This window comes from Vicugna pacos, chromosome 10 (assembly GCF_048564905.1).
Source record: "Vicugna pacos chromosome 10, VicPac4, whole genome shotgun sequence".
Classification (NCBI taxonomy): domain Eukaryota; kingdom Metazoa; phylum Chordata; class Mammalia; order Artiodactyla; family Camelidae; genus Vicugna; species Vicugna pacos.
In genome coordinates, this window is record NC_132996.1 from 68,697,540 (window position 1) to 68,714,890 (window position 17,351).

The 17,351-nt window shown below is 46.9% G+C and overlaps 1 protein-coding gene across 3 annotated transcripts; it reads left to right on the forward strand.

Annotated features, from left to right (window-relative positions):
• Window positions 1–4,250: 4,250 nt before the first annotated feature.
• DPF2 (double PHD fingers 2) lies at window positions 4,251–17,048 on the forward strand. Of its 3 annotated transcripts, none has more exons than XM_015249903.3 (12): window positions 4,251–4,371; window positions 8,377–8,537; window positions 8,933–9,040; window positions 9,349–9,512; window positions 10,398–10,490; window positions 10,665–10,743; window positions 11,258–11,299; window positions 12,306–12,443; window positions 12,573–12,701; window positions 12,853–12,965; window positions 13,866–13,947; window positions 15,796–17,048. In XM_015249903.3, exons 1-12 carry the CDS (start codon window positions 4,340–4,342, stop codon window positions 15,870–15,872), a joined length of 1,218 nt encoding a protein of 405 aa, XP_015105389.1. In that variant the 5' UTR covers window positions 4,251–4,339; the 3' UTR covers window positions 15,873–17,048. The 3 variants fall into 3 exon arrangements, with proteins under 3 accessions (XP_015105389.1, XP_006216763.1, XP_072826382.1); XM_072970281.1 differs by having other exon boundaries at window positions 4,313–4,422; XM_006216701.3 differs by lacking the exon at window positions 11,258–11,299.
• Window positions 17,049–17,351: the final 303 nt, after the last annotated feature.

Sequence of the window (17,351 nt, forward strand, 5' to 3'; positions counted from 1 at the left end):
AGCACGTGTTGAAATTTCCTTTTTAAAGGCTGAATAATATTCCATCATCCATTCCACATTTTGTTTATCCATTCATCCATCAATGGACACCTGGGTTGCTTCTGCCCTTTCACAATTGTGAAAAATGCTGCTATGAACATGAGTGTACACATATTTTGAGTCCCTGCTTTCAATTCTTTGGGTATATACACAGAAGTGGAACAGCTGAATCATGTGGTCATTCTATATTTAATTTCTTGAGGAACTGCTGTTTTCCCTAGGAGCTGTATCATTTTCCATTCCCACCAAACTTTTTGTTTTTAATCTGAAATTTTTGCCATCATTTAGAGAGTAGGAGTTGCACAATCTGTAGTGGGATTTGAACCCAGGTCTGTGAGACCGCAAAGCCTGTCCTCAACTGAAACCCTCTATTCCCACAGAGGTTCAGCTTCAGACCCTGGGAAAGTGTAAAGGCAAAAGGTGGGGAGCCGAAGGCCAGCACCTACACCTGCCGGCTTCCCCTCAGTGCTTGAGTGGTTTGTCCCCACCTGTCCGGGAGGGGAAGGCAAGAAAAAAACACCTTCCTTATAGCTTCACCCAGCTGAAAAGCAGCACCTCACCCTGGTGCTAAAGTTCATGGCAGAGTGGCCAGGAAAGGGGGACATTCTTGTCCTGGGTCCCAGGAACTGCTCCCCACCTGCCCTGCATCAGGTAACAGCCCAAGGGCCCTGGGAAACCAGGTGGGGCTGCCATGTCTGGGTGGAGAAATGAGACTAGACAGGGAAGCCAAAGCATCAGACTAACTATACTCAGGAGACCTGCTTCACCAAGGTAGCCAGAGGTGGAGTGAGGGACCCTCCCTCTTCAGCTTGTATAGTGCCATATATATCCTAATACCACCCACACAAGGAATTCCCCAAGATAGGAAGAGACATTGTTGTTGGACATCTACTCATTTTCCAAAGGGAGACATCTCAAAATCTTGTCAATTATCACATCCACTTCCAAGTCCAGGATTTCTAGATGGTGCTCATTCCTCCTGCAATTCCTTTAGCAGCCCATCTCAAAATTTGGTAAATTGTGAACTCTACACTGTAAAGTTAACTACCACCAATATACCATATATACAAGAGCGGAGAGAAAGAGAATGGGAGAATTAAAATATATAAAATATATACTTGACACAGCAAGAAAAGAAATAAATGTAGAAGCTACAGATTTTTTCTACAACAGAACTGTGGCTGGTGGGAATATCCTCCCTCTTCACTCCCCAGTTCATGTTCCCTTTGCCTTCAGCCTGCATTTTACCCGTTCAGGGATCTCTACCAGGTGACATGTCCCACACCTTCTTTTTAAAGAATCTGATTCCTTGGTGGATCTCCCTATATAGGACTGATGTTTCCCCCAAACTTTTAATTTTGAAACATTTCAAACCTACAGAAATACTGAAAGGTACAATGTACACCCCATACACCTTCATCTAGATCTGCCAATTATTACCATTTTATATTTGTAAACCCTTCAGTATTTATTTCCACTAAGTATTTAGCTTGCTCAGGCTTTATCTGGCTTCTTCAATGTGTGAAATCATGTATTTCATCATTTTTGGAAAATTATCATTTTCTCTTTTAAATATTACCTCTATCCCTTTCTTTCTCCTTACTCTCTGGGACTCCAATTAAATGTATTTTAGACCTCTGTGTGTATTTTCTATGTTTCAATATCCTCTAATTCTGTATTTTCTGTTCTTTTGTCTTTCATGCTATATTAAGGACTATGTCTTCCTAGGTATCTTCTTGTTCACTCATTCTCTCTTCAGCTATGTCTAATTTGCTTTTTAACCAGTTCATTGTGTTCTTAATTTTGGTTATTGTACTTTTCAGTTGGAGAAATTCTATGTGGTTCTCTAAAAATTCTGTTGTGGCACTTCTTAACAGAGACTTGTTGCCTGCAGATTTTTTTAATGCTTGTCTTTATCTTCTTTAAACATGGTAATCATTGTCATTTTATGGTCAGTATCAGATTATTTCAGTATCTTAAATCTTTGCAGGTCAATCTGTGTTTTCTACTGTTTGCAATTGGTTCTTATGCAAGGTTTCTTTTTTCTTTTTGTGCTGGATTATCTTTGACTAAGAGCCAGATATTGTATCTGAAAAAATATTTTTAGAAATAATTGGAGGCCCTGAATGACAGTACATTCCTTCAGAAAGGGTATCGCTTGGTCTCTGCCCCTCTGCCAGGTGACAAAGGGCATTCTAAGAATAAGTCCGCTTAAATCCAAGTTCAAGGCTTGAGCTTTTCTACTACCCAGATCATATGATTCTGGGCTATTATTCCATAGAAGTTGGGATCCAATCTTAAAGCGTGTATGTGTTGGTAGTGGGGTATTTGACTTCCTACCTTGAGCAGGTTCTGGGTTTTTATTTTGACCCTCCCCACCAAAGACTGCCAAACAACAGTTCAGCTTCACAGTTATATCTTCCAGATCAGTAAATGTCCCTAGGACAAAAATTGCCTTGAATTCTGGGCTTTCTGCCCTGGGTTTCAACCTCCTAAATGTTGGCCTAGTAATTCTTCACTATATTACTTAGCTTTTCAATGCTTTTAAGATTTTTTTCGCTTCCTCTGTTTTTTAGTTTGTATTCAGTGGGAGGGTTGAACTTAAATGCCCAACCAAGATTGTCTCCCATAAATCACATGAATGTAATATTAAGAAGATCCCCTGGGGTTTGTTTACACTTATCCCTGCCCCCACTGGGTAACAGCAATCCTATTTACCCTAGACAATTAGGATCAATCACCCCAGCTGACAATGGAACCCCCTTTTTACTTTCTTGCCCAGTGGCAGGTGAAACTCAAAATAGCCCTTTGACAGTCTCAGCTCCTAATTTAGAGAAATCATTATTGCACCCCCTGGTGGAAGTTTTCTTTCCTTGAGTCCTAAAGGTTCTAGATCAACCAGAGCCCAGAGTGGCAGGGACAGAAAACAGTTTGGAAAAGAGTCAGTAGTTGAGATTGCAAGAGGCTGCACCCCAATTTCCACTCCTTGGTTCCTGTCTGTGAGAGAAACACTATACATAGCAGTCACTGGTTCAGATCATGTACAGTATCTATTGTTCAGTGATGGAGCATTTTTTAAAATTGAAGTATAGTTGACTTACAATGTTGTGTTAGTTTCTGGTGTAGAGCATAGTGATTCAGTCATACGTGTGAATATATATATATATATGTAGGGAGTATGAAATGAGTATTTGCTTTATTTTTTAAATTTTTTAAAATATATTTTTATTGAAGTACGGTCAGTTTACAATGTGTCAATTTCTGGTGTACAGCACAATACTTCAGTCACATAGCAACATACATACATTCGTTCTCATATTTTTCTTCACCACAGGCTACTACAAGATATTGAATATGGTTCCCTGTGCTCTACGGTATAAACTTGTTTGAGTATTTGCTTTAAAAGAGTGAGAAGAAATGGGGTGATAAAGGCAGATATGGGCCTAAGGAAGGGCTCTGATGCTTTAATCCCATTTATTTTATTTATTTATTTTATTGACATACAGTTAATTTACAACGTTGTGTTAATGGTAGAGGCTATTAAGCCAAGTCTGTAGGCGAGAATTTGCATGTTTCAATAGTGAAGGAGAAATAAACGGTACAGAAGAGAGAGGAATAGCTGCAGGAGGGAAGTTCTTTGGTGGAGGGAACGAGTTTAGGAGTAGGAAGTAGGGGAGAAGAGGTGGGCACCAATCAAGCTGGTGGCTGGGTTTGGGGGCAGGAAGGTGGAGGAATTTTGTCAGATCCCAATACTCTGGCCAAAGAACTGCCAGGTTCTGGGAGCAAATTTTCCTCTCCCTAAAATGGGCACATGTTTGGCAAGCCAAGTGGACTGTACACTTACCTTCGGGTTTTCACCAACTCCTGACCCGTAAGTGAGGACAAAGAGTTAACCACAAGGTTAAAGGTCGGTGAGGTAGCAGGGCGCACTAGCTCCATCTAGACCACCACTGGGCCTGCCAGTTTTCACCAACTTCTCACATTCTCGTTTCTAGACCAGGCCCGATCCTCCCTATCACTTCCCGCTCCACTTAAGGGAAGATGCAGAGATGGAGCAGTAGCCTCGGGGAGGCCCTCGCGGCCCCCAACTCTGCCTGTCTCCGTCGCGCCTGCGCATTCGTCCCTCAGCGCCCTGGACCCGAGAGCAGACACGAAGCTCGTTCTCCGCCGCTCGCTCTTGTGCGCGCGCGCCCGGACGGCGCCTGCGCAGAAGGACGAGGAACTTAGTTCCCAGTGCGGTGCCGGCGCCTGCGCGCTGCGGGCTCCGCGCCTCCCGGCCTGCGGGAGAAGAGCTGGGAAGATGGCGGCTGTGGTGGAAAATGTAGTGAAGCTGTGAGTGGCCGTTTCTTTCTCTCCTAGACCGGGAGTTCTTGTAAGGGGCATGTGAGTTGGGAGCGGTGCGGGAAGAACGAGGCAGAGAGAGGGACGTGCCCGGGAAGGCCGTGCTGCGACTCCTAGTCGGGAGGGCAACAGGAGACTCCGAAGAAGACGTTGCGCTTCTTTGAAAACTTGTGGAGGCCCTGAGCGGGGCACACGGGAGCCCCTAACGGGCAGCCTCCCTGTGGGGATGTGCGGTCTGGGCGCTCCGTTCAGGTTGACGGTTTCCAGAGTATGGTGCCCTCGTTGCGTACGAGAGACAGTCCCAGGTTCGCTCCCGAGACGCCTCAGTCCGGTGGAGCCGGGCCGAGGGCGGACCCGGGAGCGGCCTGAGCCCCCGAGAAGCTCAGCCGCCGACCCCTCCCTGTCGTCTCTGCAGCCCTTGCGCCGTTAAGCAGCAGTGGACTGTTTTGTTCTAAACAGCCCGGTGACGTTCTGGGGCGGGCTGTGTGTGTGTGTGTGTGTGTCTGTGTGTGTCGCCAATCGCAGCCATCAGAAAACGGGCCCTGGACGGACGCAGCCCAGGATTCCCTGGCAGCCTAGAGGGGCATCTAGGTCGGCCGTATTCGCTGTGCAACACTCTTGGGCTGGGCAAATTTCCAGCCAAGTTAAAGTTAATGGTTGTTGGGTAAGTGGAGAATGGCCTGCTAGCTGTGAGTTAAAGATGCTTTGGGACTTGATTTAACCCAGTCTCCTCCCTGAAGAAGAATCTGAATGAGTTTTGAAATGGGTTCATGCCCCGTGGGCGAATAGAGCAAGCTCCTTTTAATGGGTAAATGTGGCTTGGGGCAGGGATAAGAAAATTGAGATGTCTAGTTGTCCAGTCAGGGTTTTTGGCTTTTGACTGGATGACAAAGTAAAGGTTTGGGAACTCTTCTAAGGGACTCAAAGCTTCTCATCTGTCTGTGTCATGGGCTGAGCCACACTCTTCCCAAGAGCCTTTTTTAAGGAGACATTGCTTCTCTCCTTCCCCCTACCTGGAGCCTTTTCTTTGAGAATGCTTTCCCACTTCCATTACGCTAAGTGCCTTCTCCTTCTCCTCTTGTGTGTGTGCGTGTGTGTGTGGTTTTTTTTAATTTGCTTTCAGCTGCATCCTGCTGCCTCTTTCAGCCACCCCTCCTCCCAACACTGTTATCTTTCTGATCTGCCCACTCCAGTTTCCCCAGCTCTCTCTTCAAGCTGACATTTCCCTCAATTTAGAGATGACGCTGTTGATCTATCATTTATATAGTTATCCTTCCTGACTCAGATGTTCTTTGTTTCCCTGCCTTTCTCTTTGTTGACTCCTCCCACCCCATTGTAAGGGAAGGTTTTACACAAGTTTCGTGTTTCTCAAAAAAGAACCAAAGCTTCCACCTTGGAAATCTTACTATACTGGGGGAATGTCAGACTTGCCTAGGTTTAAGAGTTACATGTAATGAGATTCTTTGTGTCCTTATGTTGAAAGGCTTTCATCTGTGAAATAGGGTTACCAGCCCTTTTATGTGGTGTTAGAAGTGAGGTGTGCCCATTTACATAGAGCATGACTTCTTATTTTTCTTTAAAGAACTATAGCAATTTTGAGGGTCGCCAGCCACTGATTCCTGAGTGATGAGAAACCAACTTTCTCCTTCTCAGTTCTAGCTGTAGAGAGCTGTGGACCACATTTAATACAGTCACCTACGGAACTTGCCCTTTAAGAAGGGGCTTCCATTCTTTCTATACCATTCTCATCCTGGAAAGAGATGCTTTTCTGGCGCATCTCTTGATAAAAGTGTGCCTAGTCTTCAACAGCAGAGGTTATACATCGAGGTCAGGGTCACTAGCTCATCTTTTCTGACCTGCATTTTGTCCTAGGACAGGAATTTTCCTAGTTGTAAATTCCCTCCCAAATGTGGTATCAGAATTGAAACAATCTTTAAGGGGTCTTATTAGGGCAAAATAATAATGTAAAATAGCTGTTGCTGCTGACTGGTTTTGAAACCTTCTGAGTTAGGTAACGAGATCTGAAGAATAATGTTTGCTTGAAATTTCTTGCAATGGGAGCCTTAAGTACTTAAGAGTATCTCTCTCATTCTCTCTTGCTCTGTCCTCATCAGATCTGCCTCCCTCCATTGTGTGTTTAATTCTCAACTCTCTTACTCACGAGACAGTTTGCCTCACCTTCTGAAATCCCAATTAACTCCCAGGAGCTTTGATAGAACATCTCATTCATCCCCTTCCAGACTGTGTCCAGCCTCCTGGCTCTGACTTTGCAGCTCTCAGCCTGTCTGGCCCTTCCTTCCATTTGACTTCCAGTGTCAGTATCAATTCCCATCAGCAGAAACAAAGGAGCTGCTGCACTCAGCCTTGTTTATCCAGTTTTCCTCTGTTTAGTGAGGAGGACATGGCTGCCTCCTAAAGGCGAGCAAATGTGAGTCTGTTCCCTTCTCTCTAATCTCCAACACCAGATTCATGCCTACCTCAAATTACAGTCATTATAGCTCACTGAATCAAGCCAGGCTATCTTGTGGTGTCACTGCCTTGTGTGCAATGTGCGTCTTTTTCAGTTGCTGGGAGCATGCCAAGCTGTGCCTAAGTGGTCTATTGTGGCTGCCCAGTAAAAGCCCCCTCAGATTCCAGAGCAGGGTTTGTTGGTGTAGCTTGAGTTGTAGTCGAGGACATATGCAACAGGCTACTTAGGTTCTCATGCTAGGAGTCTCCCTCTGTAGAGTATGTCAGAGCTTATCTAGTTCAGCCTAGTTTATAGCATAGGAACCTGAGGTCCACATGGGTTGACTAAATGTCCATGTTTATGTGGTGACTTTCAGCCATGCCAGGTCATTTTACTACCAAGTCAAGTCAAGATGTCCCAGACACCTTCATGGGTGCCGGGAATATTGTGGGAAAGAAATCACCTCTGCCCTCTGTTTATTTTAAGATTGATCAATTATGTAAATGTGAATTGTTATAGTTAAAGCTCCAGTACTTGTTAAACCCTGAAAGATGAGAAAAAGATTGGTTCTACTTACATGATTCTTTGAACCAGATAACTCCTGGCACTGTGCAGTTTTGCAGCTTTTTAAAGCACTTAAAAAATTCAGATTTCAAATTAAATCTTTTGAGTCTAAGATTCTTTCCTAAAAAAATTGATGGTATGAGAATGGACAAGGGTCTAGAATAGGCCTTTGAGCAAACAGCTTTTGTATGAGTATAATGGTGCTCAGTAAAAGGTGGACTTCAAGAGTGTTCAGGTATTTTCAGATGTTTTCCAATGATTGTAAAATTAGTATATAGAATCAGTTAGCTGGGAAAATACCTAGTTCAGAATTCAAAAGATGCAGAATGGCACAGAGGAGAAAGTCCTCTAGTCACCTGGTTTTTCTCCTTGAAGGCCTATAGTTTCTTTTCCACCACTTGGTTACATAAATGGTAGCATCCTATAACACTCCTCAGCCTGTACCTTTTTTCTTTTCCCTAGTTATCTTGGAGACTGTTTACATGAAGAACTTCCTTCTTTCTTTTTTATGGCTAAGTAGAATTTCATTGTGTAGATTACACTGTAGTTTGATAAATATAGTTGAGTAAGTTCCCCAGACCTTTTGAACTCTTTTCTCATTTATAAAAAGGAGCTAACCTCTGCTTCTCAGAATCCTGAGGGTCAAGAGGAATAGCGTCTTGGCTAGCACAGGGTTGGTCTCACGAGAGGCACGGAATGAACATTGCTTTCTTCCCCTCCTTATGGGTCAGAGTAAGGTCTGATTGGACACATGATGAAATTGTTCCTGATGGTAATTTATTTGTAAAGTACCTTACCTCATGATGGCTTAGTGAAGGGGCTTGGTGTCCCATGAGGCAGAGATGAAAGAAATTAAAGCAAAGTGACAGTTTCCCAGTCCCTTGAGCCATCTAGAGAAGCAGGTGGCAAGGGAGAGGGAGAGCTAAGCGCCTCTCACCCCTGCCTCCCAGCACACACACACCTCATTTTTGTCTTTCCTGCAGCCTTGGGGAGCAGTATTACAAAGATGCCATGGAGCAGTGCCACAATTACAATGCCCGCCTCTGTGCTGAGCGCAGCGTGCGCCTGCCTTTCTTGGACTCACAGACCGGAGTAGCCCAGAGCAACTGTTACATCTGGATGGAAAAGCGACACCGGGGTCCAGGTGAGGGTCCACTTGGGAGCACAAGGAGGAAGAATCCTCCTCAGCTTAGGTGGTGAGCCAGCTGGGAGGGTTTTTCCTGCTGCTTTCTACCCATGGGTGAATCAGGTCTTCCCATGATTAGAAGCCCAGGGAGGATGAAGCAGCTTTGTTTGCTACAGGGCTGTGCTACTGAGGCTGTTAACTGGGCTTCTGGAGAGCTATGTGTTAGCCAGAGCCCCTGAGTTTACATCTGTTTTTCTTTTCCATAAACCATGCCTCCTCTGTCTCCGGACCCTCACTGTCCATATTCCTCCTTTGCTCTAGAACTCAGTGAGAGCCTATTCATCTAGAAAGTGTGGTATCATTTTCTAGGACTGGGTTAGGATTTGACTTCTCTCCCTTCCTTCCTTCCACAGGATTGGCCTCTGGGCAGCTATACTCCTACCCTGCCCGGCGCTGGCGGAAAAAGCGGCGAGCACACCCTCCTGAGGATCCGAGGCTTTCTTTCCCATCAATTAAACCAGGTAAAGCACACCACCCTGAGCAGGGAGGCCTGCTAATCACCTGTTATGAACCAGCCCCAGTGCGAGATCCTAAAGATACTAACTTGAATAAGATGTGATTCCTTCCTTTTAAGAACTCAGTCTAGTAGAGACAAGTAAACAAATACGTTATGGTGCCAAGATGGACTATGGTGTCTTGGTTTCTGGGCAGCCAGAGACCAGAAGACAGTGACTGGCTTGTGGCTGGTCTAGCACTGTGTCCTGTGTAGACCCAGAGAGGTCTGCTTTCAGCCCTTCTGAGCCTCTGCCCATCCTGACCTTGCCTGCAGACACAGACCAGACCCTGAAGAAGGAGGGACTTATCTCTCAGGACGGCAGTAGTTTAGAAGCTCTATTGCGCACTGACCCCCTGGAGAAGCGAGGTGCCCCGGATCCTCGAGTTGATGATGACAGCCTGGGCGAGTTTCCTGTGACGAATAGTCGAGCACGGAAGGTACAAGATTAACTCTGTGGTTGAGGGACTTTAATGGAAACCAGCATCCTCTTCATCAGAGGCCACCCAGTAATCAGAATAGAAGCAGAAGCTGTGGGCCAGGGAGCAGACCCCTGGAGTTCTGTTCCTGCTCATTCCTTAATGAGCTCTAAGTTCTGAGTGGCTTCGTTGTTACCATCCAGTCTTCTCTGTTGCCTTCCTTCTAAGTACAGACTCACTCATTCATCTTCTGTCACAAAATTTTTTGGTGCCTGGGGGTAGCGCAGACCTGTCCCTGCCAACAAGAAGATAAAACTGTACATAAAACAATAAGAGCTAAAAATACGTGAGGCACTGTGCTGAGTGCTTTTCCATCATTTTCTCCAGTCTCTACAACCTTATGAAATAATGGTCCCCATTTCACATACAGGGAGACTGAAGCAGAGCAGTAAAAAATTTTAAAAAACAAAAAACAAAACCTCCCACAAGGCCACACAAGTAAATAGGAAAGCTCTAATTTAAATCTAGGAAGTGAGGTGTTAGAAAGGAAGCCACTGACAACGTGCTCTCATGGTGTCAGATCAGAGGCAGGAGAGGGCACGGCTGTGAAGTATCAGGGAAAGTTTTCTGAAAAACACGACACTTGATTCATCCACTTAGAGGTGGTGGGAGAGGCAGTCCAGGCTAGGACAGGCCAGGACAACATGAAGAGAGGCACAGAGGAAGGAGAGCCCAAAGCTTTGAAACAACAGGATGATAGGGTGTTGAAGGGCAGCAGGAGGTGTGAGGCTCGAGTGGAGGGGCCAGGTCACAGAGGAGGTTCTGGACAGCCTTGGCCGGACCCATCGTGGGGGACCTTTTGGAGGTACATTATTTCTGCCCATTCTGATCTTCCTGTCCACTCAGCGGATCCTAGAACCGGATGATTTCCTGGATGACCTCGACGATGAGGACTATGAAGAAGACACTCCCAAGCGTCGCGGCAAGGGAAAATCCAAGGTGAGGGCCAGGGTGCTGCTGACAGCCTGGGGGAGCGGGGGGCCTGCGGAGGCTCACTCTTTTATTGCTTGTTGCCATTTTCACTCTTGGGTGAGGTTAGCAGCCACTCCAGGAGAGTCTAACTCTTCCGACCTAGATACCTTAGTAAGGGCATCTTTTTGTTCTTCTTAACAGGGTAAAGGTGTGGGCAGTGCCCGTAAGAAGCTGGACGCTGCCATCCTGGAGGATCGGGACAAGCCCTATGCCTGTGACAGTGAGTGCCTCACGAGTGGTTGGCTAGTCCTTGCCTTGGACCCAGCTCCTCGGGATATGCGAGGAGGGAAGGTTGTGCTCTTACTAAAAGTGGTAAAACAAGCCTGGGCTCTTGTCCTACCTGCTGACTGGCCCCCTGATATCCCTGAGAGGCCCTGGCCTCTACTCCACGATGGGGGGGCACCTGCATGTTCTGGGGGAGATTTCTGCTGTCCTCTGGGGTGGGGGTGCCTGAGGGGGCACCCACAGCAGGCAGCGTTGGCCTTTCAACCTGATGGCATCCAGGTCTGCTGGCCCCAGTCAAGCCAGGGCCCCTGAAGTCCAGCACCGAGTTTTTCGATGTCTGTTCTCTCTCCCCCTTTTCTCTGACTCGCCCCACTTCTGTCTCTCCACCCTGGGAGCACCATCACCGCTGGGGTTTCTCTCTCGTTTGCTCCACTTTTCTGCTGCTGCTGCTGCACCTGTCTCAAGTGTATCAAGGCCTTCTTCTCATGACTTTTCTTTCTGTCTTTCAGATAGTTTCAAACAAAAGCATACCTCGAAAGCGCCCCAGAGAGGTAGCTCTCTCAACTTTTCAGACTTTTGGTTTTCCTGTCCCTTTTCCCCTCCTCCCTTGTTCCTGCCTTTCTCATCTGTGATGCTAGTTTTTAAATCTCTGGAATGGCATGGGGATAGGAGCGATGGCTTTGTGCTGTGCTCTGGTCCTCACAGTCCTGGAAGCTGCCTTTACCACTGCTTGTCTCCCACAAGCTTGCTCCTGGGACTGCTTGGGCCCACTGCATGGGGTGTCTTCAAAAGCATTATAAGGAACCTGTTAGAAACAGAGCCCTCTGCTCCCCTTTCCCCAAAACAGATACCTGGTGGTCAGCTAATGTTCCCCACCATCCGCCACCTCCTCCCATCCCTTCCCCATTCCTTTCCTGCCGACCCCCTTGCTCTTCTTGGTGTCAGTGCTCAAGAGTACAAGATGCCTCATGGGGATCTGCTTTCCTTGCTAGTTGGTGGGGTTGGGCAGGGCACTGATGTGGGAGTGTCTTTGAATTTCTTTGGGGGATAGCAGCCCCAGGAAACTCGGTAGGTTATCCCCAAGAGATCCACTCCCTGCTCCTTTATCCACATTGGGCAGAGATGGACTGTGTTGTACATATGGTGTGGCATGAGCCTCCCACATTTATGGAGACGTAAAAACGTTTAGAGTCTCTTCCTTACCTTTCCTCCTTCTGCCATGTTACAAGACTGTAGAAATATCCTTTCCTTCCTGACCTGGAACTCCCCGGACTATTCCCAGGGCCAGTGTGGATGGGCTCCCCTCCTAGTAGCCTCTGGAAGAGTAGAGATGTCCATGGGCTGGGGTTTAGGAGGGAGAATAGCCACGGAAGCTGGAGAGCCCTAGGACCTGATGTTCCTAGCCAGGGGGAGGCGGCTGTCACTGAAGACCTGTCCCCGAGCAGAGCCGATGGGGGTGGTTACCTCTGCCTCAGGTGGAGCCCCACAGCTTAGAGGGGCAGGGATCTGGCACTCTCGGATCCTCACACCTTTCTCTGCAATCTTCTGCCCACTCAGTTTGTGGAAAACGTTACAAGAACCGACCAGGCCTCAGTTACCACTATGCCCACTCCCACTTGGCTGAGGAGGAGGGCGAGGACAAGGAAGACTCGCAGCCACCTACCCCGGTTTCCCAGAGGTCCGAGGAGCAGAAATGTAAGCTGAGGTGTTGGAGGTGGGGCAAGCAGGAGTCGGCCTGGTTATGAAAACCCCTCCTCGCAGGGATGTTGAGAGACCCAGGGGCCCACATGGGTATCATCAAAGTTCTTCCCTTTCTCCCTGTAGCCAAGAAAGGTCCCGATGGTTTGGCCCTGCCCAACAACTACTGTGACTTCTGCCTGGGGGACTCCAAGATCAACAAGAAGACAGGACAACCCGAGGAGCTGGTATCCTGTTCTGACTGTGGCCGCTCAGGTACTTGCAACCCAGGGCCAGGGCGGCCTCAGCCAGCACCCAGTATCCGAGGGGCTCAGGGCTTGCCAGCATCCAGTGACTTTGGCAGTCAACCGGGGCACCTCGCTTCTCCCCAGTTTCCGGCTGCCTGTTTCACTCGCTCCCCCTACAGGGCATCCGTCCTGCCTCCAGTTCACACCCGTGATGATGGCAGCTGTGAAGACCTACCGCTGGCAATGCATCGAGTGCAAGTGCTGCAACATCTGTGGCACCTCCGAGAATGACGTGCGTGTCCCAGCCCCCCATGCTCCTCAGCTCTTACTGTCCTTTCCACTGTCGCTCCAAAGTGAGCTTTCTTTTAAAAGGGGGTAAGACCTCCCTGCACACCCCTCCCCAGCATCCCAGCGGGAACTTTGGTTTGTTTGGCAGGTATTAACTGGTCACCTACTTTGTGTCAGATACTGTACTAGGCACCAAGGACACTGAAGACAAACAAGGTCCCTGCTTTTGTAGAGTTTACCTTCTTGTGGGAACAAGAAATAAGCAAGGAAATGAGTGACATTTTTATGATGAACCACAAAGAAGATGGAACTAGTAATGGGGCAGAGAGTAACGAGATAACTAGTGTGGGTAGTCAGGCCTTTTCTGAGGAGATGATGTTGCTGTAGAGGTTTGGGTCATACAAAGGAGACCGTCCAAGAGGACCTGGAGGTAGGGCATTCCCAGGAAAGAGCAGCAAGTCAGAGGCCTGTAGGTGGACAAGCCAGTGGCTTGAGGCCCCTGGGGCCGGCTGGAGCCTCCCTGCAGTGGGAGATCAAGTAGAAGTGGAGACTGGAAGGCAGGGACCACCAGATCTGAGAGTTTAATCAGGAGTAATGTGGTCTGTCATAACATTTTAAAAAAATAACTTTGGTTGCTCTGTGGAGAACACTCTGGAGGCCATAAGCTTGGTTAAGCAGCTGGTAGTGTCCAAGTGGGATGACAGTGACTGGGTGGAGATGGACAGCAGTGGTATTCTGTCTGGAGAGTCCCATGTCTGTCCTTACATGTCTGCCATCTGTCCCACCCATTTGGAAGTAGCAGCAGTGTCTACAGAAGCCCACCTTCCTTACCTGCCCCAGGGGCCCGACTGCAGCCCATTAGTCATTTTCCCCTCCCCTCCCTCTTCTGTCTTGCCTTCTCTAGGACCAGCTGCTCTTCTGTGATGACTGTGATCGTGGCTACCACATGTATTGTCTCACCCCATCCATGTCTGAGCCTCCTGAAGGTAGGTTTCCCAGATCTCTTACTCAGAAGTTATTTTATTAGTAACTTGGAAAATCACCTGCACAATAGGTGAGGTTTCTTATCAGTGGTATATTCTTCCAGATTAGGGAGTAGGCACTTTGCCTTCACTCAGTTCAGAATGTTTTCAAAGCCCCTCCTTTTTAGAAATCCAGAAGCATACTTAGAAGGACACAAATGCCCAGTATCTGTGACAAAGGATGTGGACCAACACTACAGGCAAGAGAAAGTGGCTCACTGTGTGATGTGAGCTGACTTGTATTGTAGGTCAAATTTTTGTCACCTACCAACGCCCCCAGAAGGAGGCCACTAACAAATTCAGAGATTCCTTTAGCAGCTGTAGGGGAGCACTCAGCTCTCATCATCTGTTTGGGGAGAAATAGTGTATTTTGTGTTTCATTATTTTTAACCATAAGATACCAATTCACAGACACAATTCCATGTTAACTGTAGAAGGGCTTTCCTCTTGAAGTGCTGCCAGACACGGGTACAGGAGAGCTGCAGGCAGCTGGGGGGCACCCCCGTAGAATTGTCAAATGGTCTAGGCTCTAGGTCAGGGGTTAGCAAACTCTGACTCACTGGCCAGATCTAGCTGCAGCTAATATATGTAGGTCACAAGCTAAAAATGATTTTTACATTTTTTAAAGGGAGTTTAAAAAAAAAAAAGGTGTGACTGAGACTATATGTGGCTCACAAAGCCTAAAATATTTAATGCTCTCTGGCTATTTGTAGAAAAGCTTGTTAACTGCTGCATATTAACCTTTGGGTTAGAAAGGAGCTTACATTTTTGAGTTACATATCTGAAGAACTGATAAAAACTGTAGAATATTATTTTGTTCCCCAGACCAATGTTCAAATACACATATGTACAATTGTGCTTATACCTTCAAAGCATTAAGGGCTAATTTTGTCTCTCAAGAAAAAAAAGAGCGTAGAAGAATCAACCATAGCAAATATTAATAAGCAAGATATGAGCCAGTTATTTTTTCGTATAAGGGACATCATTTCCTGTTTTTCTATGAAACTAGACTTGGGTCACAACAAATTGGGTCATCATAGTTGGCCCCCTTTTCCTCTAATTGGGTCCTCAGCCTCTGCTCAGACACCTGGAGGGGAGCCCTTCTCATCTTTCCATGGTCTTCGCAAGAACCTGTGTTGTGGAATCAAAACTGGTTTCTTTAGAGCCTCCATTCATGATCTTTATTCTAACCTTTGGGGCCATGAGAACAAAGTCTGATTCTTCTTTTTTTTTTTTTTTTAACATTTTTTATTGATTCATAATCATTTTACAGTGTTGTGTCAAATTGATTCTTCTATAATCAAAAGTTTAAAGGGGGAGGGTATAGCTCAAGTGGTAGAGCATGTGCTTAGCGTGCACAAGATCCTGGGTTCGTTCAATTCCCAGTTCCTCCTCTAAACATAAATAATAAATAAATAAATAAATAAATAAATAAATAAATAAATAAATAAATAAATAAATAAATAAATAAACCTAATTACCTCCCCCCCAATTAAAAAGGAAGAAAAATAGTTAAAAGCTGGGTTGCTTTAAAAACATCTGCCCAGGCCCTCTTGAGCAGGACCTAGAGTCTGTATTCTGAAATAGGCCTCCAGGTGATTATTTCTTTCATCTCCATTGAGTTATTTTTCATGATATTTGAAGACCTAAAGGTTCCTCCTTGCTCAGGATAAATCTGAAACTTGGCTACTGCAGGGCATCTCCAGTCCTGTAGTAGCTGATCTTGCTGCTGGAGGTGAGGTGTGAGGCGTAGAGGGACAGCAGATGAGGACTGTGTTGGACCCATTGTAACCTCGTTATGCTTCCCTACAGGAAGCTGGAGCTGCCACTTGTGTCTGGACCTGTTGAAGGAGAAAGCTTCCATCTACCAGAATCAGAACTCCTCTTGATGTGGCCACCCCCGACCCCTCATACATCTAGAGCTGTTTCTCTCCTCCTTTCTTGTTTTTCATACCCCCTTTCCCTCCCTCCTCTCTTTCACAAGTCCAGAGAACCTCCGGGTGGTCGTGCCAACCTGCCTTTGGCAGCAGCAAGCTGAGGTGGCAGCTCTTGACCGCCTCTGGCCCCAGGCCCTCAGGGAGAACTGAGCAGCACACTACCCCAAGGAGTACCTGTGGGCCCCGCTTCTCACTGCTCTCCATGAAGTGCATTCACTCTGTCTGCCTTGGGCCCCTGCTCTGGTGATCACAGGGTTCAAACAGTGTCCTCCGAGAAAGGGTGGAGAGCAGCTCACTCCTCTAGCTCTGCCACCAGGCTGGGGCCTCTGCCAGGAGCAGCTGGGAATGAGCTGCAGGGGCTTAGGTGGCGCTGGCAAGGATCTTCCCATGCCCTTCGTGCTGCTTAGCCTCACCGCCTCCTATCCCCAGAGTGGCTCCCTGTGGCCCTCTGTTCCTGCTACCCAGGATCCTTGCCTGAGCCAGGACGCTCTTGGCTCTGCCCTTTTCCCGCTGCCCCACCCCCGGGGGATAGCAGCTTCACCCTGATTCATTCTTGTGCTCTCCTGGCTCCCACTCACAGGTGGTTTCTAGTGACTGAAGCATTCCCCACCCTTGTTATTTCCTATCTTCTGCCTCCCCTCCTTATTCCTTTTGGTTTTATGGGGAGAGGGGAAGCATCAGGGGGCCAGGCCAGCAGCTTGGGGGCCACAGGGAGATGTTGGATAATGTGCCTGTTTTTTAACTCGATGAAAAAGCCTACCTCCGAAATCCCCTTTTTGTTCTTCCTGAACCTGGGTGTTCAGCTCCTGCCCTTAACTGAATTGGGAGCCTCTGCCTCCTGTTCTGTGTATCCTGGCTCCTGGGTTGTGGGAAGCCACAGAGACATCCCTTTCTTCCCTTGCACGCTCGCTAGCAGCTGCTAAGGTCTTCACACCCCGATTCTTCAATTTTCTGCCTGGTGACACATTAAGTAGTTGGGGGACAATCCATGCCAGGACATCCTGGAGTGTGCTTCCCCTTGGCTGTGGGCAGGCCCTAATTCACTGTCGCTTTGGAGTTGAGGTGTCTTTTTTCTTTCTTTAGTTCCTGTATTCTAAGCATTAGTACAAATAAACATTTTTACACAGAGCCCTCTGCTGGATTGTTTATCACTTGACTCCCTTTCCTGGTTGAGGCCACTTCATCCTAAACCTTACTTCCTTAAGACAGTGGTTTTGAAATGTTTTGAAGCATAGTTTTTTCTCCAAGATTAAATGTTTTGCTTAACTTCAGTATGTTAAGTTGTTACAAAATTGGGTACTTTGTCTCAATTTCTTATGTTAATTAAGTTAAAACAATTCTTTGTTATGAAGAACAGTGAAGTTGTTTTGATAAAAAAATTTGGGTTAAAATCACCTTTAACATCCTGTTTACTTCTGAATTTTGGTTGGT